The 24011-nt window shown below is 34.4% G+C and overlaps 1 protein-coding gene across 7 annotated transcripts; it reads left to right on the forward strand.

The window, feature by feature from the left end:
• Nucleotides 1-286: 286 nt before the first annotated feature.
• LOC149797782 (beta-1,3-galactosyltransferase 1-like) lies at nucleotides 287-24002 on the forward strand. Of its 7 annotated transcripts, none has more exons than XM_089962732.1 (3): nucleotides 287-472; nucleotides 14634-14836; nucleotides 22697-24002. In XM_089962732.1, exon 3 carries the CDS (start codon nucleotides 22723-22725, stop codon nucleotides 23968-23970), a length of 1248 nt encoding a protein of 415 aa, XP_089818858.1. In that variant the 5' UTR covers nucleotides 287-472; nucleotides 14634-14836; nucleotides 22697-22722; the 3' UTR covers nucleotides 23971-24002. The 7 variants fall into 7 exon arrangements, with proteins under 7 accessions (XP_089818858.1, XP_089818857.1, XP_089818861.1 ...); XM_089962733.1 differs by lacking the exon at nucleotides 287-472 and adding an exon at nucleotides 5783-5809; XM_089962734.1 differs by lacking the exon at nucleotides 287-472 and adding an exon at nucleotides 5857-6276.
• The last annotated feature ends 9 nt before the right edge of the window (nucleotides 24003-24011 follow it).

Genomic DNA, 24011 nt, shown 5'->3' on the forward strand with positions numbered 1-24011 from the left:
CCGGGTTTGCAATGAACAACTTCGATAGCTGCACAAAAATCCGCAGTTCATTTAGAGAGACCCCCCCCCCCCCCGCTGTTGCAGTTGTAATTCTATTAAAATTAATTATCTCAGTATCATTTATAAATGGAAAATTGATTTAAGGTCACAATTGAATATCTATTTACTCATATATAGGTCAAATCTGAATGAAAGCTCCAATTATAGAATGCACTTTCGTATCTAATACGGAGAAAAAAACAAGTTATCTTCACAGTACACATGTTCATTCTAGAATATTCACAAGAGAGCTAAGACGCGTAATTTCGTCGCATTTTCCAAGTTACAGATTTGATTGGCTAGTGTGTGACCTATCTCTATTGTCCTTTGAACACTGTTATCTTTATCGTAGAAAGCGACATTGCAAGCAGGTCATACAACTATACCGACTCAAACGACCTGGGACCGTGGAATAGTAGAGCGTATCTATAAGGTATTTACGCAATTAATATTAATCTGTTTATTATTTGGTCTGCAAAGTATTTTTATTAGAATATCAATGCCTTGATATCGATTGAACACTTTCATTACACAAATTTAATCTCTCTCTCTCTCTCTCTCTCTCTCAAATCTGAATCTCTTTTAATTTGAAATGCTAGTAAATATTTTATTTTATTTTCCCTCTCTTACATGTCTTTAGCTCGTAGATGTCATGAATCGTCACAACATTTACTCCATTAAACTGACCACTCCGGTGGCCTTCGTGGTTAAAGCGTCCACTACGGAATCAGAGGGTCGCGCGTTCGAACCCCAGCCTAGTCATACCAAAGACTTATAAAAATCGTACACACAGCTGCATCGCTTGGCGCGCAGCATTGAGAGGTTAGTGGTAGGACTGGTCGGCCTGGTGACTGGGTGGGACATCATGAGTGGGTGGGACATCATGATACATGTCTGCGATATAATATCCCAGTGCTAGACATAGCTATAAACTGCCACACTGCAGACATGACGGAAATTGTTTTGGTTAAAGTTACGTTAAATACCCCCCTCCCCCCATCTCTCTCTCTCTCTCTCTCTCTCTCTCTCTCTCTCTCTCTCTCTCTCTCTCTCAAACTCTAACACATAATGTACCAGTTCTGTTTAACATAGAATTACATCTAATGGATGTTATGAGGCCTGCCTAACATAGAATAACCATATACATTTGATGTAATGGATGGATGGGGCATCATGATACATGTCAACGGCATAATATCCCAGTGCTAGACATATATATAAACTACCGTACTGTAGACACAAAATTACCACAACTATTGGATGTTATGAGGTCTGTCTAACATAGAATAACCATATCTACTGGATGCCTTTTTTGGTCCTATCTAACACTGGAATAATCAAATCTATTGGATGTTTTGAGGCCCGTCTAACATAGAATTACCACGTCTACTGGATGTTATGAGGCCTGTCTAGCATTGAATTACCACATCTACTGGATGTTATGAGGCCTGTCTAACATACAATAATCATGTCTGATTGGTGTTATGAGGCCTGTTTAACATAGAATAACGATGTTAAGTGGATGTTATGTGAAAGTTGTATGTTACACGTATTCATTGATTATACTTATAAAGGTTAGTCCTGGAAATATAATGATGAGGTATACATTTTGGGTTGATCGTAAACATACGAGCAGGATAGAAGATTATGAAATTCCTTGACAATTTCTTGCAAGTGAATGGGTGCACAATATGTTTTGTTTTACGGAAGATAAGCTCAGCAAGCAATTCAACAGGATTCACGTGATTTGCACTTTTTGCTTGATTAGGTTTTTAGATCTATTCTTGGCTAATAAATAATAGAGCTTTTGAAATTAAAACTAGTTTAAATAACCTGTAATTAAGACCACTTAATGAAGTATTGATGTTAGCTGCCTACATTTATCTGTCTTGGTTTTTTCGTCGTTGTTCTACCGTCTTTGTAAACCATTTATCTGACCTAAAACTTTGGTTTCTCTATACGTAACTAAACACAACAACATCTAATATAGGTTATAATTATAATGTTGTCATAACATTTATCACATTAATACATATAATAAGATATTTTTTCTTCATAACTACCAAAAGCCCAACAGTTAGTCATGCGAGTGTCAATGCTAGTTATTAGAGGGAACCAACAAAGTTTACCATGTACCATATATGGAGGTGTATAATTTTTGATATTTAATATACGTCTAAGGAAAAAAAACATATGAACTCTTTTTTTAAACCATGTCAGATGTTATAATTCTTGAAAATATACGAACTTATATAAGAATGTGTAAAATAGAATGTTTGAATATTTTGACGGACAATCAATAGAAAACTGTAAATTATGTGTATGTTTTTTAAAAAATAAAAGCATGCCTTTATTAGCTATAAAGACTAGATTTACAGGCCTTTCTTGTGAAATATAAAGCCTACGTATTTTTATTTATCTTCAACATCAATATTGTCATTTTCTTATCGTAAATTTGGACGTACGCTCTTTTATGTAAGCAAACACAAAAACTGGTTTTCTCTATATTGGTCGTAAGTTTCCATTTGTCTCAGTATCTCCTAAATTTATGATATATTGCATGTAAATATATTTGTCTGCAGCAATTATAGTGTCATCAGCGGATGAAAGTAACATAACATTTAGCATATTTACGAAATCAGTATGGTTGGAGGGTACAGCACAACCTGCACACATATTTAACAATAAAAATGAATTTATTTAAAGTAATTTAGGAAAAAGAACGATAATGGAGACAACTTTTACCCTTCTCTTACACCTTATCCACGAAGAAAAAGAAAATGGAATTTGTATTGCTTACACAAATACATGCTTTGATATCATCATAAATACAAAGCATAATATTGAAACCTTTTCTTCTGATATATGTCTAATACAGCTTATGTCATATCATAATCCCGCTCCTCAAACATTATACAGACACTTTTAAAATCAACAAAAGTACAGCATAATTTATTGTTGCTATTTTAAACAAATTCATAAGGCTATATAACAGAAATAAACTGTTTGTCGAGCAGTAGCTTTTCGTGAACCCAGCTCAAGTCTCAGAGAGTAAATTATTAAAACAAAGAAATTTTGCCAACCTTAAATTTAATGCTGCAGTTAAAATACTTTATCAAAATAGCTAACATTTTAGGTCTATCGGTTTTGTCACCTTTACTTTTAGACATTTGCACAATAACACATTTATTCCACCCATGCCAGTATTCACGATTATATACACAATTGACCTGTACAATGTATGTATGTATGTATGTATGTATGTATGTATGTATGTATGTATGTATGTATGTATGTATGTATGTATGTATGTATGTATGTATGCATGCATGCATGCATGTATGTAGGTATGTAGGTATGTATGTAGGTATGTAGGTAGGTAGATAGGTATGTATGTATGTATGTATGAATGTATGTATGTATGTATGTATGTATGTATGTATGTATGTATGTATGTATGTATGCATGCATGCATGCATGTATGTAGGTAGGTAGGTATGTAGGTATGTAGGTATTTATGTATGTAGGTATGTATGTAGGTAGGTAGGTATGTAGGTAGGTAGATAGGTATGTATGTATGTATGGATGGATGGATGGATGGATGGATGGATGTATGGATGGATGGATGGATGGATGCATGCATGGATGGATGGATGGATGGATGCACGCACGCACGCACGCACGTATGTATGTATGTATGTATGTATGTATGTACGTTAATTATTAATTTTAGTATGTTAACTTTAAATTTTTCTTCAGCTTTAACTCGGTTATTCAGACGAGATGTATCAACAAAATCCGTCACTTCCACCATTTCGGTATTATTGGCTCGTCACCATCTTTCCCCATTAAATTTTATTTCCTTAAAATATTTGCACAGTGCAATACTTTTATCACATGCATGAATCGCTTTGGATCTTTTGATTTTAACTTGCATATTTGCCTCTGGATTATTTTTGTTTTTTGTTTTCTTTAAACAAGAATAATCACTAGCAAGAGTTTTCTTATACTGTCGGCTATCTGCTATCATATAACAGGTAGTTTTGCTCAACGCAGATTTTCTGCTTTCATGAACATTCTTATACCAAGCGTAATGTTTCCTTTTCTTTCATACACTCACTGCAAAACCATGGTTCACAGTCGACTTTTATTTATATTGCGGGCGTTTTAGAACTTTCACCCCTATGCCCTTTATGAAAATTATCAACATATTACATATATTGTTTTTAATTATATTTACCCACACTCATATTATGCTATCTTTGTTTATAAGTTTCTGCAATTCAAAATCGGTATAATGTACATCCTGAAAATTGATGTTCGCGAAAAATTCATTATTCCGTCCTAAATCCCACAGTCTTCGAGTTCTATTTTCTGTATTTATAGCATGAATCACGTGTATAAGATTACTGGGAATATTGTATAATAACTAGTAGCGAAAACATGAAAACAAATAATTAATATAAAGCACTTCAAAATTTTAACAGCCGGAAGATATAAAGTTGTTACGGAATATTGATCAAGCTCTTATCACCGGATGTGCATTTTACAAATATTTTCAGACACAAACAAGACTATTTTGAAGGATCCATACTGTCTTGACGCCGCATACCACTGTTGCTAGGGATTAGAATTTTAAGATTGCTCAGAATTCCATACTTTGATTAGAAATTATATAAATCTGACAATTTTTTAAGATGAATTACTTTCCATAATCATAGACGAGGACCTTCCTTTCAGATGAACTGATAGTAAGTTTTGATCGACAAACAGAATTAAATTATTGATAGTATACATACATAATTTTAGACGGACAGGTGGATATAAGCGTATAGTTTATCTTCTCATTTTGAAATTTCTGACCGCATCAGCAACACCTGTAGTCTGGACAAACATAGAAAAACAGTGGTTATAAAAATAACATGATATTGATATGTATTCTTCAAGCTATTCTAGGGAACAATTTCAGTGATGTAATAATTGAAAATCAAAATAAACTGTTTTTCTGGAAATTGTTTTCATCTGACTCAAAATTAAACCACACTTCAATTCATTTTGATAATTTGTGTGCAGAGTATCAGGTAACTTCATATTGCAAGTCATATTACGAGCTAGGGGAGATAATCCTCCAAGTGCCGATCAGTAGGAAGGCAGAATCAAATTATAAACAGGTGATATGGTTTAACTTTATGAGCAATACAATGTTGACTTTGTACCACTTCAATCTGTAATAGCAACTGATAAACTAAACAAATCTATACAAGGATTTGCCAAACCAACAGAACGAATCATATACCTTAAGCATGTGGCAGCCCCAAAAGCAAAGATTGATTAGTTTTACTTCAAAGGGATGCTTCGAGTACAAAATAAATATTCAATATTATTATGTATATTTGATTTACCTATATCTGATTTAATATATATTTATTTCAATTTAATTGTTTGTCAGTTTTAAATGTTTTTTTTTAAAATTATTACATGATATCGTAATGTAAATTTATTCACAAGAGATGATACATTTTTTTTCAGAAAATAATTTGACCTGGACTGTCAGTTTATAAACACCAGGTGTTTATCTAAATCCTGACCTTGTTTCAAACTTTGTGGCAACCACGTAAACAAGTTCTGTCTTTATTTTAAAATGATTGGTTGTTTTCGACGTCATGATGGGACTTCGAGTTTATAATATAAACAAATTTTTTTTAAATTTCATAGACTAAAATGGTTGGTTTTCGTCAGGGTCACACTGGGAAGACGTACTCTTTAACAAGTAATTAGCTTCTATAAAGTTCCAGAACATGAATACGTGACCTCCTTGTTTACGTTTTAGGATACGAAATAATCTCTGTTTTCGAAAATTATTCTCAATAGAATCTGGGCTGTTAAACTGGAAGTTGTATGTTGTGCTGTTTGGAGTTATTTCAAATTACTTGGATTCAAAAGCATTAATTCTGTTATTGTTCTGTAAAATACGCGTGCTCATGTAAAATTGTTCAAAAAGGACAGTTTTTTTCATAAACATTTATTCAGCTAGCAGAAATCGGAGTGATAATTCTTGTTTCTACAAGAAACTGTAGAGTTCAACACTACAGATTGCAGCATACGTCATCGTCTTCCATCTTGGATTCTTCATCGGGATTTGAACTTGAAATCAGAAGAACATTTTGTTTTTAGGACTTCAAAAATTGTATTCGTGAATTATTCTTGGATTATTTTTGAATTTGATTCTATAAAACCGTAAGTTCATATTTTTCACTTTTACAGAATATTTCCAGGTAAATCAATTATTGTATAGTTTTTCAAAGCTTGTTTTTATTCTCTCACTCTTTCTTGTGTTACTGTTTATTCGAGCCTAAACACGTGACATAAGAATATATATTAGATTACTGCCATTATGATTTACTAATATTGAACCAGGATGTTTGATAAGAGATCAAAGGTGCATTCTTACATGATCGTGCCGATTTATATAGGTGACGTAAATATTTGAACATGTTCAAGATATGTTTATGCCAGTGCCTTGATGATTTCTTAACATTGGACCAGGTTAATTGATAAGGGTTTAGAACAGCATTCTTACATGATCGGGTCGATTCCATTTGTCTTAAAGCATGCAACTGTATGACGTTAGATCTACAGCAAGATCCGATTTACACGTGGTGGCTGAGTCATGTTTTTCACTGTCATAATATTCGGCTTATGTTAAATTATCGATAATTTGTAAACACAAAGTCATATCTTTGTTGTTGCAAGAATACGACTGAATTCTCGGGTTCAAACTCTTTCCATTTTCTCCAGCAAACGCGTTCACACGGTAAAACGGATATGATCCTAATGGATATTTAAGAAATACATTTATGGCAGTGACAAAATTGACTGAAATTAATACAACTTGAAATAGTGGTGGCTTTATGTGGTAGCAGGGGATCTTAACTCAACATTTTCGCAGTCCTTAATTTTTGTATACACCAGGGTTTGTACCAATGTCCGTTCGTGTCATTTATATTTAGATTTTTTTTTGCCAAGAAAAGAGTTTCATGATAAAGGTGAACTTTTCATGAAAATTTGTCGGTTTCACCAAAAGTAACTTTTTCCTCAATAAATTTTCTTTTACTCTAACATTTGTCTTGCCAATCTTCTTAAACAAATCATTATTGAAAATGTGATCACTTTTTTGTGCATCAAAAAGTGTCTGCTCTGGCCGAACAGGTAAAAAGAGAAGCAATTTTTCTTGAAGAAACGCAGTTTTAGGAGTGCTCTTATCTTATTTTGTTTAATTATTTTAGACTATATAATTACAATGGTGAATAAACCATGTTGAAATAAGGGTGGCTTCTAAGAATATATTTTGAGTAAGAAATAAACCTCAAGGTTGCTTCCAAAAAGTATAATGAGATGGATCTGAGAAGAACAGCGAGTGGTAGATATATATATTAGGCGTCTCTAAATTGTCTTTCGTATTTTTATACAATGTTAAATTGTTGCCTGTGTTGTATAATATCAGTATTGTCCTCATTCGTGTTCCATATATTGACGCTACAATATAACCGCAGTAAACAAGAAATGCGTTACTCTTGTCAAGAGTCAAATTAGCACAATGTTAATGCGTTGCCTAAAACTCGTAAAAAGATATCTGTCTATTTACATCTTGACAGTAACGCGCCGTTTTTTTAATATAATATTTTACGTTTGCAACTTATTTTTAATGGAATAAGGAATTTTACAAAGTCATGACAAGAAAGGACTCTAATACATTAACAAATCCATTCAAATGTTGCAAGAAAAGTTAAAGTTTTCGAGAGAATGGTAATTCTTTACGAAAGCTCTGGTTCTTTTTATAAATAAAAATCAGTCATTCTGAAAGTTTGTGATTATTTTCATGAAGAACTAGGATTCATCAGAATTTGTGGTTCCATGAAAATTCCTTGCTAAGTTTTACTTTTTGTGCCAGGGTACATACTATTAACGTGAAAAAGTTATCACATTTTGTTAACATTATCATAGTGCTAGATAATGAATATTTGTAAGGAAATGCGTTTCTTTACAAAAAATAAAAAATACACAAAAAAGGAGAATTTTCGGTAAAAAGGTGTTTGTTCACAACATTCATGACTTTTTCATGTTATAATGACGTAAACGCACTTTGGTATTCATCCTCTCATAAAATAAGCCTTTAAACATATAAAATGCCAAACATCTGTGAAACCAAGACAATATGGAGATGGATCTACTCTTATTAGGACAATGGGATGGATGGAATACTGGCAAATGCCATATTTCATAACATTTATAATGTAATGTCATATATAACAAATGTAGAAAGCTCTTCCGAACAGCCGCACTAACACCGCCCTTATGTAAATAAGCTTGTATTTTTGGCTTAAAGCCCACCACACTATGTATCTTTCAGTTTTATCCACTCTCGTGTAAATAAACTAGTAGTTCTTTCTTTAAGCACACCACACCATGTATCACCAATATTATCCATCCTCGTGTAAATAAGCCAGTATTTTTGGCTTTAAGCCCACCGCACTATGCATCGTTCAATGTTACCCACTTTCATGTGAATAAATTAGTTCTGGCTTTAAGCACACCACACTATGCATCACTAATATTATCTATCTTTGTGTAAATAAGCTAGCAGTTCTGGCTTTAGGCACACAATGCTATGCATCGCCCAATAGTATCCACCCTTGTGTAAATAAATTAATATTTCTGGCAATAAGGACACCACGCTATGCATCGCCCAATATTATCCACCCTCGTGTAAATAAACTAGTATTTCTGGCTTTAAGCACACCACACTATGCATCGCGCAATATTATTCACACCTGGTGTAAATAAGCTAGTATTTCTGGCTTTAGTAACACCACGCTATGCATCACCCAATGTCACCCACCCTGGTGTAAATAAGCTAGTAGTTCTGGATTTAGGCACACCACGCTATGCATCGTTCAATATTATCCACCCTGGTGTAAATAAGCTAGCATTTCTGGCTTTAAGCACACAACGCTATGCATCGTTACTGTTATCCACCCTGGTGTAAATAAGCTAGTAGTTCTGGCTTTAGGCACACCAAGCTTTGCATTGTCCAATATTATCCACCCTGGTGTTAATAAGCTAGTATTTCTAGCTTTAAGCACACCACGCTATGCATCGCCCGATATTATCCAGCCTGGTGAAAATAAACTAGTAGTTCTGGCTTTAGGCACACCAAGCTTTGCATTGTCCAATATTATCCACCCTAGTGCAAATAAGCTAGTATTTCTAACTTTAAGCACACCACTCTATGCATCGCCCGATATTATCCACCCTCGTGTAAATAAGCTAGTAGTTCTGGCTTTAGGCGCACCACGCTATGCATCGCCCAATGTTATCCACCCTCGTGTAAATAAGGTAGTATTTCTGGATTTAGGCACACCACGCCATGCATCGCCAATATTATCCACCCTGGTGTAAATAAGCTAGTATTTCTGGCTTTAAGCACACCACACCATGCATCGCCCAATGTTACCTACCCTGGTGTAAATAGGCTAGTAGTTCTGGCTTTAAGGACACCACGCTTTGCATAATTTAATGTAATCGAGGAGACATCAACAGAAGAGTTACCTGGTAGTGCTGCTATCAAGATTTTAATTTGTTTTCCAATTTAGTTGACCATTCCATAAACTTTATATTGGTACAGCAATTGACCAATCAGAGTGGAACACGTTCGGTCTACGTGGATGTAACATAGAGCCGAGTCGGACATTTTCTACATTGAATTTATTTAAGAATCCATAATCCATAATGCATGATCCATAATCCATGATCCATAATCCATAATTTTAATGTACAGAGATACTAGAGAACTCCATCGAATTAAAATGCTTTTTTGTTTGCTTTGGTTTTGTTTGTTTAATCAATTAATTCATTTTTGAAAACGATGTCTCTAGTTGACGTTATATATGCAGCTAGACATCTATTTTTAATAGAGATAATGCAAAATTAAAGTCAAACTTTTATCTAAAATAACTTTGTCTAGTCATGTCTAAAACGAGCATTTCAAATTTTAAATTGAAATATAACTTAAGAAAATTCAAGGTAAGCGGTTTTATTTTACGCAGCTAAGAGTAAATCTAACGCACTGGATTCTTTTCCTGTTAAGACGGTCATAAAACTAACGCCGTTACGCACATCTGCTTTGGTAAAACATTGTTTAATATGTGTCATATAAGTAAACAAGTCACTGCTCCGGTGGCCTAGTGGTTAGAGCGTCCGCCTCGGATGCGAAAGGTCGTGGGTTTGATCCCCGGCCAAGTCTTACAAAAGACTTACAAAAATGGTACTAACAGCTGCCTCGCTTGACGCTCAGCATTAAGATTTAGTGGTAGGACTGGTCGACCTGGTGTCAGGATAATGTGACTGGGTGGGACATCATGCTACATGTATGCGGCATGATGCCCCAGTACTAGAAGACATCACTATAAACTGCTACACTGCAGACATCGGAACGATATGACAGAAAAAAGTTAAAGCTACGTTAAAAGTCCAAACCATACACATACACAGTAGACAAGTAATATCCGCATTCTTTGAAATTGTAAAAAGTTATATCTATACCTCTTATTTATCACATAATTGAAATTTTCGACGTCAAAATTGCCGTCTTTTCTTTGAGTAATTATTGGTACTGATGATTTTCGTTCTTACCATGAAAGATGTTTTAAGATAAATAAATGATAACAAAGATTATAGAGCACAAACATAAACAACCGTGTACATATACACAAATTAAAGAGATATTTTTGCATCGTTTTTATCTATCTTGGCTTCTAACCCAAGCGAGCGTAAGGTCTTGTTCTTTCTTCGCCTCGCCATGTGCATCGGGTTTCGGGCGTCCTATGTTCACACTTGTTATTTATAATTTGTTATACAAAGTCGCATGGCTAATTTGCACACGATTTTAACAGAAACATTTTTGCGTCAAGGCCTTTGAAATCTTTTAATGGATGCCGATCGATCGCTCAATATGGCCGTTGTTACTAAAAATAGAACATTTAAATAACTTCAAAAACATTTAAGCATAATTTGACCAAATGTAACATAATGAATTCTAGCCAGAGGGCTCTCATTTTATATTACAACTGATGTCGATCCGCTTTGAAATATGGGCGCCATTATAGACCAGCCTTGCTGACATTTTCATGTAATGTAGTTTGTAAATAATATTTGTTAGTTAATCCTCCTTTTGTAATTAGAATTCAGACTGCAAAACAGTCCATACGCAGCTTGCATACGCTACATTTTAAAGTATATTTATTTAAGTCTGACCATTATAGCCTGCAGTGGATTTTGAAATAGAATTTTTTGTTGAAAAGTTTTAATTGGCACTAAATAAATATTGGTGAAAAGTAAACTTTGTGCTGGATGGTATAAGTACAAAAAATATAAGATATCTAAAGCAGCGGCAAGGCAGATTGTGCCATAACCTGTTTACACAAACTTTACAAGGTGTCCGTTGTGGCTATATACAATAATTAAATTCGTTTATCTCCATGTAAGATCGCTTCTCCTGGTATATTTGATAACGATGTTGAGAGAATGTATAATTACACTGATGTCAGGACTCGCTGTCATGTGAGCGAGTAAGTAAGTAGGTATGTAAGTTTGTAAATATATGTCAAATTCTTACTTGCAAGGAATGTCTATGAACCCACATGATGGACACGTCAGATATTTCCTACTAAAATCCCATGGGTAAATTGATTTGTTTTTTATTTCACAACTAGAGCACTGTTCCCCGTTATCATTCGAGTAAGCTATATATCTACATGTAGTAATAAATACTAGACAGCCAATGCTGTTCTACTCAATGCATTAAAAAGCAGTCTCAAAGTGTAATTGTACTTTGTAAAGCTGATGTTTAAGCAAAGACCAGCAGAGATGAATACGTCATGATAGTTTAAGCTGTATGTGCCCTCTTGGTCATTGGACTATGTATTGTTGCCATACGAATTCAAACGAATACGGCAGAACTTATACATTGTATTATTGTAATTACAGATAAATAAAATTATTTAATCAATTGCCACTAGAAAAACAATTTAATAGTTTCTATAATTTCATTGAAACAATCGAAGTCCAAAAGAATCCCATTCAGATTTGATGTGAATCGGTGACATCAACATATAGTTGTAGAGCTGAGGTTACTCACCGGTAACATGGGTGACCACTGTTTTGAAAACATGGATTCTATTGTGGGAAAAGATCTGGAAATATTTTCAGGGGTCATTTCAAAGTTGCTTTCATAACATTTTGTGCTTTGATATCATTTTAGCGAAGTCTGAAAAATTAAGTTAAACATAAACTGCTTTTTCAAGTGGCAGTTACTTAAACATTTTTACATATTGATAATTTCAATACTATTGTCTAGATACACCTATCTGTTCGAATTAAACACAATGTATAGTTTCGCGTTTAAATCATATAGTGCAAATACAGGTTGTGTTGACCAAGATGTGCACATAAAAGCGATGGACTTAGACATATACATACTCATACTTAGAAATAGAAGTAGACATAGACGTGGATTTAAACATGTACATACACAACCGTAGAAATAGAAGTAGACATAGACGTGGATTTAGACATATACATACACAACCGTAGAAATAGACGTGACATAGACGTGGAGGTAGATATACAAATACACAACCGTAGAAATAGAAGTAGACATAGACGTGGATGTAAACATGTACATACACAACCGTAGAAATAGACGTGACATAGACGTGGATTTAAACATGTACATACACAACCGTAGAAATAGATGTAGACATAGACGTGGATTTAAACATGTACATACATAACCGTAGAAATAGAAGTCAACATAGACGTGGATTTAGACATATACATACACAACCGTAGAAATAGACGTGACATAGACGTGGAGGTAGATATACAAATACACAACCGTAGAAATAGATGTAGACATAGACGTGGATTTAAACATGTACATACACAACCGTAGAAATAGATGTAGACATAGACGTGGAGGTAGATATACAAATACACAACCGTAGAAATAGATGTAGACATAGACGTGGATTTAAACATGTACATACACAACCGTAGAAATAGACGTGACATAGACGTGGATTTAAACATGTACATACACAACCGTAGAAATAGATGTAGACATAGACGTGGATTTAAACATGTACATACACAACCGTAGAAATAGACGTGACATAGACGTGGATTTAAACATGTACATACACAACCGTAGAAATAGATGTAGACATAGACGTGGATTTAAACATGTACATACACAACCGTAGAAATAGACGTGACATAGACGTGGAGGTAGATATACAAATACACAACCGTAGAAATAGATGTAGACATAGACGTGGATTTAGACATATACATACACAACCGTAGAAATAGAAGTAGACATAGACGTGGATTTAGACATATACATACACAACCGTAGAAATAGACGTGACATAGACGTGGAGGTAGATATACAAATACACAACCGTAGAAATAGAAGTAGACATAGACTTGGATGTAAACATGTACATACACAACCGTAGAAATAGATGTAGACATAGACGTGTCGGTAGACATATACATACACAACCGTAGAAATAGACGTGACATAGACGTGGAGGTAAATATACAAATACACAACCGTAGAAATAGAAGTAGACATAGACGTGGATGTAAACATGTACATACACATGCCTTATGCTTAGGGGGCGCTCACCAGATAATATGTACTTTTGAGAGAGTGACGTATGTTAAGGTGAAGTAGTTCGCATTTAAAACATGCACAGTGGAGAGAATGTTTGCATACCTCTATGCTACATTAATGTAATGTGGATGATTTTTCTTTTGGATATTGTACTTTTGGAAGTTTTACATGATTTAAGCACACTGCTAACTAAAATGACTGCTCCCTTGTGTTAAAAAATCAGTCTGAATTAGTCTAAAGTACACTATACATAGCAGCTATTAAAATAGGGAAAATGAATTTTGCCAGACTAGACAATACCAGCTTCTGAAAGTGCAATGAATGAATTACCAAATATATAAAATGTAAAAAAAGTTATCGGCTCTTTTTTATACAATTTACCTCTGAAGTTCAGGAAGTGAAAATGACCAAGTAGAGCTAGCACTTTTTTGAAAGGTGCACATCTGAAGTAAGGCCAAGCTGTATACTCTATAACCCATAGTACACCCATCAATCATACACCAAAATAAAGGGAATTAAAGGTTCTTTGCATTATACCTAAGATATACAAGGTCTTTTTTAAATAGCCAGTATAACCAGTGAGGAAAGCCGGGGAAATTCTTTTTCTTTAAAATCCTAACCCTATGCAAAATACGAAACTGTAGAGCGCCACCATAAGAAGTTGCATTTTTGGGATAATAACAATTCAGATAATTTTATGGTGTGTACATATGTGATAGTTACCATATTGGCCATACAAGAGTGATGTGACAGATTTAAGAAAGCGTGTAATTACTGCCATGACTGATGTTATGAGTTTGATACGTACGAACTTTATATAACAAAATTTGGAAGTAAACTGTTGTACTTTCAGGAGAAGGCCTCTGTCACAATACACACTTCAAAAAGGAGATCACCATAAAAGAAAAATGTTCTTTTAAACGAGGATGCGAAAGAATCAAGACTATCAGAAGAACAGTTGGATGCTCTCTGTAAAAGCCTGAATTCCAGCCTAAACTCAACCTGTTGAATTGACTCTGTTTAGTTTCCATAAGTGAAGAGATTTATAATTTTATGGTTAGATTTCCGATTTCTTCATTGCAATGCAATACGATCTGTAAAGGCATTTTTTTTTGTCTTAAAATGTCTGTCTAACTGATAAATGATTTTCACGAACAGTAAGCATTTGGATAACTTCTGCAAGAAACGGCACTCTGTGGCATTTTTATAAGCTCTGCAAGAAACGGTACCCTGTGCTACGGCTTTAGATTCTGACTCGGGATCTTCGTAAATCTAATATATAATGATGCCAAACGGAACACGAATTTCGTTTTCAAACACTGTTTAAGGCTATACGATACTGAATTAATTAGAACGAATGCACACTGGACTACTTAGAACTAAATGTGCTTTGGATAACGTGGCACTAATAAAGACTGAACTAATGCACTTTAAATTACTTTGAATAATACACGTTTACAGTCCTTAGAACTAATGCACTTTTGACTATTTAGAATTAGTACACGTTGAAGTACATATAACTAATGCACACGTTGGACTACTTCCAAGTAATATACTTTAAATAAGTTAAAAGCATATAACACTTAGGCCTTGAGTTCATTGTTGTATTCATATTTAAACACGTATAATTAATCATTTCAGCAGTGGATTTTATTTAATATTTTTCTTGGGTAATCATCCCTCTTAAAAAACAGAGATGATTTCTTGTTTAAGACCATGTTTGAGCCGTCGCTTTAAAAGAATTATATATTTCATGTTAGCGATCCTTTGCGTGGTTTTCGTATTTTTGGGAATATGCACATTAGGTAGAGGGACACCGCCACGTGACCTTCTACTGCACAGAGAACATATTGTCTTTTCCAGCGATAACGCCACGACGACCATTCTGCCAGCGATGTATAATAGTGTTATTTACATACAGGAAAATATTGATCGATTCACAAAATTATTGATCACAAATGGAGATATCTGTGCAGAAAAACAAATTGATTTAATAATTTACATTCAAAGCCACTGGATCAATACTGAGAGGCGACGCTCTCTCAGGGAAACATGGATTGATGATAAATTATTTACGGATGTAATCATTAAATATGTCTTCATTCTTGGAAAACCAAGTAATAGGACAGATCAAGTAAAGATCAACAACGAAAATCTCATACACAGAGATATTGTGCAAGGAGATTTTATAGAAAGCTTTCAGAATCTGACACTGAAGAGCATTGTTGCTTTAAACTGGATAAACAAAAATTGTCGACAAGCCAAATTTGTTGCAAAAGCTGACGATGACGTTTTTGTTGATGTCTTCAGAGTGGTTAACACTCTATTGCCATCCCTAAAGAATAAAACTAGAAATATTGCTTGTAGTGTCAAAGAAAACAATACAAGTCCTATAGTGAGAGATACAGGGAGCAAATGGTATATTCCCGAGTATATATTTCCTAAACGGACTCACCTGCCACGGTTTTGTACAGGTTACTTCGTACTCATGACCTCCGACCTTGTCCCAGAACTTGTGCATACATCAAAAGGAGCACAATACATTCCTGTTGATGATATATATCTATTCGGATTCCTTCTGCAATCTTTATCAAACGTTGCTTATACTGATATCTCCAGAAATATGACCATCGATGGCAATTTTGCACTTGATGTCTTCACTAAAGGTAAAGATTCGCATTTGCTAGCCGCACATACAAACAAGGACGACTATATACAGAAGATGTGGATGGAAGTACTTTTTTCTCATAATAAGGAAAAACACTAGGATCTGGATGTAATTACATGTACATTAGCAGTGACAGACTTTTGATAAGATTCAATTTATGATAACGTCATTACAGCGAAGAAATGAATAAAGGGCTTGATGATATGATCTGCTCTAGAAGGCTATTGCTATTAGATGATTAATAGCTTTAAAAAGAAAACAAAAATCTGTAAATACTGATCCACGTTTTGATAATTTTATTCCAGGGCAGGTTTTCAAGTGACTTGTTTAGCATGTACAACCTTTAGTCTCAGTTTGACTATCAAAACAGTCAGGTATGTATTTTAAGATACATTGTTTATTCCAAGATTTGCTCAAGGCCACTGTCAGAGAGAGCGAGAGAGAGAGAGAGAGAGAGAGAGAGAGAGAACTCACATAATTCGGCTTTAATAGCCCAACACTATCTTTAATTTACTGAATTTGTTGTTTCATACATTTCAATAAAAATGTTACGATTTTCATTTTTTTCGTTTTCTGATTTCTTTCACGGCTGTTATACGCATATTTATCAATTTAAATTCTTATCACACATACAATAACAGTAATCATGCACCGTATAGGCTGACTTATAAGTCGAATCCAACTGCAAGCTGCACAGACCCAGAACTGCCGTCGCATTATGTGTTGGCAGATCAGGATCTATGTGTGTTCAACTGGGCACGACTTATAAGTGGATGCGTGTAGTGCATACATTTGTTTGTTTGTTAAATTTATTTTAAATACAATATATTTAAAATGTGACAACTACTTGCCATATATGATGCAGGTTTTCTCTGGAAAGAAAACCTAACGTCTTTTTTTAATGTTATTGTTTCTGTGACCCATAGGTTAATACGTTGTCATCATTGTAAGAAATGCCCCAAAGCTAGTTCCTCAAGAAACCCGTTTGTTATATCATCTTTATTCTGATTGCCATGGTCAACATCAACTTATAGTTTGCAGTTTTGTCTCTTGACCATCAAATAATAATCTTGTTTTTTAAAAAAAGAAGACAGAGTGTATTTTTCTCGTGATAAGACAGCTAGATCGTGCCAGTTTCGTGGGCAAAACATGCAGTAATTATTACACACGGCTGCTATTAGTTCTTTATTGTGACGGAAGAAATGATATAAATGTATAAATTCCTTCCATATTTTAAAAGTATGATGATGGAGAGAACAATCGATATGAATTAACTTATAGTTTTGTTTTATGACTATCAGCCTAAAATTTTGTGATTGAATTTGCAAAGGAGCAGTATCCTCAGCTGGGCGGACCGCTCCAGTGGCCTAGTGTGTAGATCGTCCGCTTCGCATGCAGGAGGTCGCGGGTTCGAACCGCAACCGAGCCATACTAAAGACTTATAAAAAATGGTACTAACAGCTGCCACGCTAGACGCTCAGCATTAAGATGTTAGTGTTAAGACTGGTCGGCCTGGTGTCAGGATAAAGTGACTGGGTGGGACATCATGCTACATGTCTGCTGCATGATGCCCCAGTGCTAGACATCACTATAAACTGCCTCACTGCAGACATCGTAGCGATATGACTGAAAATGTTTTAAAGCTACGTTGAGCAGCCATATCACACACACACACACACACACACACACACACACACAAACACATCCTCATTTGGGCAACATAGTGCCCTGTATAGAGAATTGATGCATCTTCATTTCTTGATGTTTATTCCTATTTTCAACATTTCGCATTCAAATTGCTAGATTTTACATTGGTTGCTAAATTTGAATTATCTTTCCTAACCAATTACTTGAGAAATGTTATTATCTGTAAAATATTGAACATATTTAATCGGTTATGTTAAAGTGCCCATAAAACATAACAGTAATATCCTCTTATTGATAACAATGACTTAAAACATAGCAATAATGTCATCTTATTAACATAAAACATAACAATAATGTCATCTTGTTGATAACCATGACATAAATCATAACAATAATGTCATCTTATTGATAACCATAACATAAAGCCTAACACTAATGTCATTTTATTGATAACCATAACATAAAGCCTAACACTAATGTCATTTTATTGATAATCATAACATAAAGCCTAACACTAATGCCATCTTATTGATAACTATAACATAAAGCCTAACACTATGTCATTTTATTGATAACCATAACATAAAGCCTAACACTAATGTCATTTTATTGATAACCATAACATAAAGTCTAACACTATGTCATTTTATTGATAACCATAACATAAAGCCTAACACTAATGTCATCTTATTGATAACCGTAACATAAAGCCTAACACCAATATCATATTATTGATAAACCTAGCATAAAGCCTAACACTAATGTCATCTTATTGATAACTATAACATAAAGCCTAACACTATGTCATTTTATTGATAACCATAACATAAAGCCTAACACCAATGTCATATTATTGATAAACCTAACATAAAGCCTAACACTATGTCATCTTATTGATAACCGTAACATAAAGCCTAACACCAATATCATATTATTGATAATCCTAACATAAAGCCTAACACCAATGTCATATTATTGATAATCCTAACATAAAGCCTAACACTATGTCATCTTATTGATAACCATAACAAAAAGCCTAACACTAATCTAATCCTATTGAAACTCATGACAATAATCTCATCCTATTGATAATCATGTAACAACAGGGCCGTGTCAGGTCAAGTGGTGGTGCTGGCGGGTTCCAAAATCTCAAAACGGCCCTGACCTACATTATCGAAAGGGCACCAAAGCAAACTTCTATGTGTAATTTAATTATGTTGATAATCATGACAATAATCTCACCCTACTGATAATCGTTACATAATACATGACATGAATCTCATTCTATTGAAAATTATGACACTAAAATCGTCCTATTGACAATCATGACAATAATCTCATCCTATTGATAATCATGACAGTAGTCTCATACTTTTAATATTTATTACATAATGCATGACAGTATTCTTATCCTATTGACAATCATGATGATAATATCATCCTATTGACAATCGTGACAGTAGTCTCATCCTATTGATAATCATGACATAACGCATTCCAGGAATCTCATCCTATTGATAGTCGTGACAATAATCTCATCCTATTGACAATCGTGACAATAATCTCATCCTATTGACAGTTGTGACAATAATCTCATCTTATTGATAATCATGACAACAATCTCATCCTATTGACAATCACGACAACAGTCTCATCCTATTGACAATCATGACAATAACCTCATCCTATTGACAATCACGACAACAGTCTCATCCTATTGACAATCATGACAATAATCTTATTGTATTGATGATCATGACAAAATGCTTGACAGGAATCTCTTCTTATTGATGCTATTGATGCTTGTTCTATTGTATGGTATTGCCTATAGTATTGTAAATCCTTAAAGGTTTTAGGGTTGAAATATATAATAGTTATTTGGTCCTTGCCGTTGTACCATTTAAGCATATCAGACTGTTATATTATTTCAGGTGTTTCAGTAATAATTAGTTTAAAATTGAGTCATTTACATACGACCCTGAATTGTGCGTATTTGTGACCAGGTCCGTAGAGAGCGATCATGGGCCCTGGGTTAAGAAAAAGCAGGGCCTCTCCAGTTCTTATTCAAACAAAATTTGTCTTTTATAAAATTAAAATGTGTTGTTTGGTCAGGACCCCCTTACGGGCCAAGGACCCGGGGATAATGTCCACCCACCCCCTTTTGTCGGCCCTGTTTGTGACCAACTAAAGAAACTGGAGGCGAATTCCATGTTCTAGGTTAATTTTCTTGCAGAACAGAAAGTTTCTAACATATAAATAATGTCATAATTTGACGCTAAAACTTTGAATAAACCACTCAGTCGCATTGATATGTATTTATCATTTCATTAAAGAATACTTTTAAAAACGTTAATATAATTTAAGGAAGAAAAAATCAGATATAGAGGATGATTAAAATATTGAAAGTGGACAACATCCCTCGTGATGCAGTCACGACTCCACCAAAGGTCTTGCTAAGATTCTCCAGTACCCAGGTGCTTGATTTATATTGGAAGCATCCAGGGCCGGATTAAAGTCCTTGTGGGTTATAGGTATTTCTAAAATGAAATAATTGACATTGACATGACTGTGTTTCTTGGTGTATACACTTTTCCGTAACACCGTTTCCTAGGCCCTAGGAACAGTGCCTAATGTGTCTATCGAATAATACGGCTCTGGAAGAATCCCTCCTTTAAGCGATCATGACATCCGTTGCCTGCGTGAACAACATAATTACTCCAACTTCGTCGGCTACACCAATAGTGGTAATCCGTGATACTTCAAAAGTTACATTTGCATAGGGAAAACATTGTGTTATTTTTGTGTGTGCTTTATTTAGTGGAATTAGATGTTTGTGGTTGCAAACAAAAAGTTTGTAATTTAATTAAATTCACACAAACTAACAAATGTAGATATAATCTATAATTTCATATCCAATGTATTTATTTATGTACGAAACTATTCATGTCTAATTATATGCATGCCTTAAAACCCAGTTTACATTGATGAACATGAAAATAGTTGCTTAAGTCAATAATGATATCTAACATATAGATTTACCATATTTGGAATGGGTATACATTATTATGTCGTATGTATGTATGTATGTATGTATGTATGAATGTATGTGTGTGTGTATGTACGTAAATATGTATGTAAAGTAAAATCTATTATAAAATAGCCTTTATTAAGCAATCACCTGCTGTAAACAGCTGCTTATTTATGTTCCTTAAATAATAATATTTCACTTGTCCTAAGACGTCATATTTGTCACATGCAAGTGGTTTGTCGAATACAGGCTGTTTTATTTTTGGATAGCATGTATCAGTAGTAATAAGATCCAAACCCAGTTGTAGACCTACAACCCGAGCTGATATATAAAAATAACTGATAATATATATTTTAATTTTGAAGAGCAAAATTTGTAATTTAAGACATCATTATCGAGCAACTACTGTATCCCAAGAAACTCTATTCACATTTCTTAGCGTAACTTCATTACATGTGTGTGTGTGTCTGTGTGTGTGTGTGAGAGAGAGAGAGAGATGCATGCATAGATAGATAGATAGATAGATAGATAGATAGATAGATAGATAAGAAACAATCATTTAATATTCAGTTTCCAACTTAGTTTCTGTGCATTAATCATCCCATATAGTATTGGCTGGACAAACGTCGGTTTAGATAACTAGTCACATGATGACGTCAGAGGTGAATGAGCTAGTGTTAAAGTTTATTGTCAATTAGGCAGTATTGACATTTTTTCAACTGGATACACAAACAGTGTCATTTTCATCATAATTTATGTCGGCACTCAGTCTGAATTTTTTGAACTATTTTATCTAAATCAAATTTAAATGGCTCAAGTTCCTTCACGAATAATGCATTAGCCCAGCAGTTTTCTTTTAAGTATGACCAGAGGATATAAATGTAGAAAAGTGGAGTTGGTCAGTCTTAACCATCTGAGGGTAGATACTAACTAACTAACCTAAGTACTTTGCGTTGTACGATGCCTCATTCGCACCTGCTTTATCGGGTACAGTTCGTTACTTTATATTCTCTCGTGACCCTTTGAACTTGATGTTTAAAATCAGAAGGGAAGTTAATGAATGTTAAAGAGACTATAGCTGGCCAACGGTTATAGCGAAATGTGGGATTTTATGAGCCGGAAATTATTTCGCTAACGAAACTGTGTAAAAGGCATGAAACGATTAATGCTGTTTATAGTCTGATTAAGTGCAGATTTTTACATTTTTTTTACATCACGAGTTTTTAATGGTAACCTTTCTTATGGAATATTTCCAAGCACGAACATTTAATCAATGTTTAGTTGGGTCCTTTAAAATTAAATTTACAGACTTTGATTTTGAACATAAATCGTACTGCTGAATTTGCACGGAAATAAATGCAATGTAAGTTGAAACTAGTTTCATGTTTATTGTCATGAGAAATTTTAACCGTCCCAAATATCTGAAAACCATTCCGTTTTCTTTGGGTTTTTACATTTCAAAGCATTTACAACAGTTAAACCTCCGTTGAAAACTCAAAGTCAGTTTGAAGGATGTTTCCTCAGTTTGTATCATTTCATAAGGCAACGTACAATAACTTTTATTTCATTTCAGAGGCGGAAACAAGATAAGATGCAGACATGGCGAGTTTCCCAATGTACCGCTTCCGTCAACTATGCTGCGTGGTTCTCTTGACTGTTTTCACGTTTACTGCGATTAATACTTTTCAAGATGTGTTTCAGAGTTCGCGTTTAAACCCTTCCTATTTAAACATGCAGCTAATTGAGAAGTATGCTTCATACAAATTCATTACGAAAGAGGAGGACGGAAGTGTAAATGTGGTTTTACATGTTCCCAAGACGGCGCCTATAGCTAAGTTCCTTCGTGAAAGATCTCTTGGAGAAATTTCAATTCTCAATCCGTTTTCTATAGAAGCGACTACGACATTGCGGGAAGGGCTTACAACGACTACAAAAAAGGCCGATACTAGCCAAGAGGTAAGCATCACATATCCATTAACAGCGTCTGGTTCGCCTTATGTATTGAATAATGACAAGATTTGCGAAGGAGTCGATAATCTTACATTTATTGCAATAGTTCATACGGCAACGGATCACTTTTATAGAAGATCTGTAGTACGTGAGACTTGGGCTAATAAAGACTTACTGAGGAACTATAGCATGAGAGTTGTATTCCTTCTAGGAAGACCACAAGATAAAAAAGTCCAGACGGCCATAGAACATGAAAGTTCTTTGCACAAGGATATTGTACAAGGAAATTTTTTGGATACATATCACAACTTGACCCATAAGGGCGTTTTGGGATATAGATGGATTTCAGAGTTCTGCCCTCAGGCCAAGTTTGTAATAAAAGTAGATGACGATGTATTTGTAAATGTATTCAAACTTCTTTTGGATATATCCAAGATCTATAAATCAGACAAAAGGACAATTCGATGCTATGTTAGGCAAAATGGAACAAGTCCAATACAAAGAAAGACCGGTAGATGGAAAGTTAATGACTGGGAATTTCGAAACATGACACACTTTCCTGTCTCTTACTGCAATGGTTTCTTTGTCATACTAACATCAGATATCATCAAAGAGATGTACCAATCGGCGAGGAAGACGCCGTTCTTTTGGATAGACGACGTTTATCTATTTGGATTGTTACCTGCTAAAGTTGGATCAGTAACATTTGAGGGTGTTCCGGGTCTGAATTTAAATGAAAAACAAGCTCTGGAATGTTTCACTAAAGAACAACCTTGTGATTATTTGGCAGCAACGGCGGTAGATAAGGGAAATATGGAGACACTTTGGTATGGCGCCATATATCAGTACAGGAGTCTAGTGGAAACTTTTGCAAAACCCGAATTACTTGGAAAATGATAATTGCATATATTTTTGTAATTAGTTGTATATATATATAT

Source organism: Sinohyriopsis cumingii, chromosome 6 (genome assembly GCF_028554795.1).
Source record: "Sinohyriopsis cumingii isolate HCF-2022 chromosome 6, ASM2855479v2, whole genome shotgun sequence".
In the NCBI taxonomy this organism is placed as follows: domain Eukaryota; kingdom Metazoa; phylum Mollusca; class Bivalvia; order Unionida; family Unionidae; genus Sinohyriopsis; species Sinohyriopsis cumingii.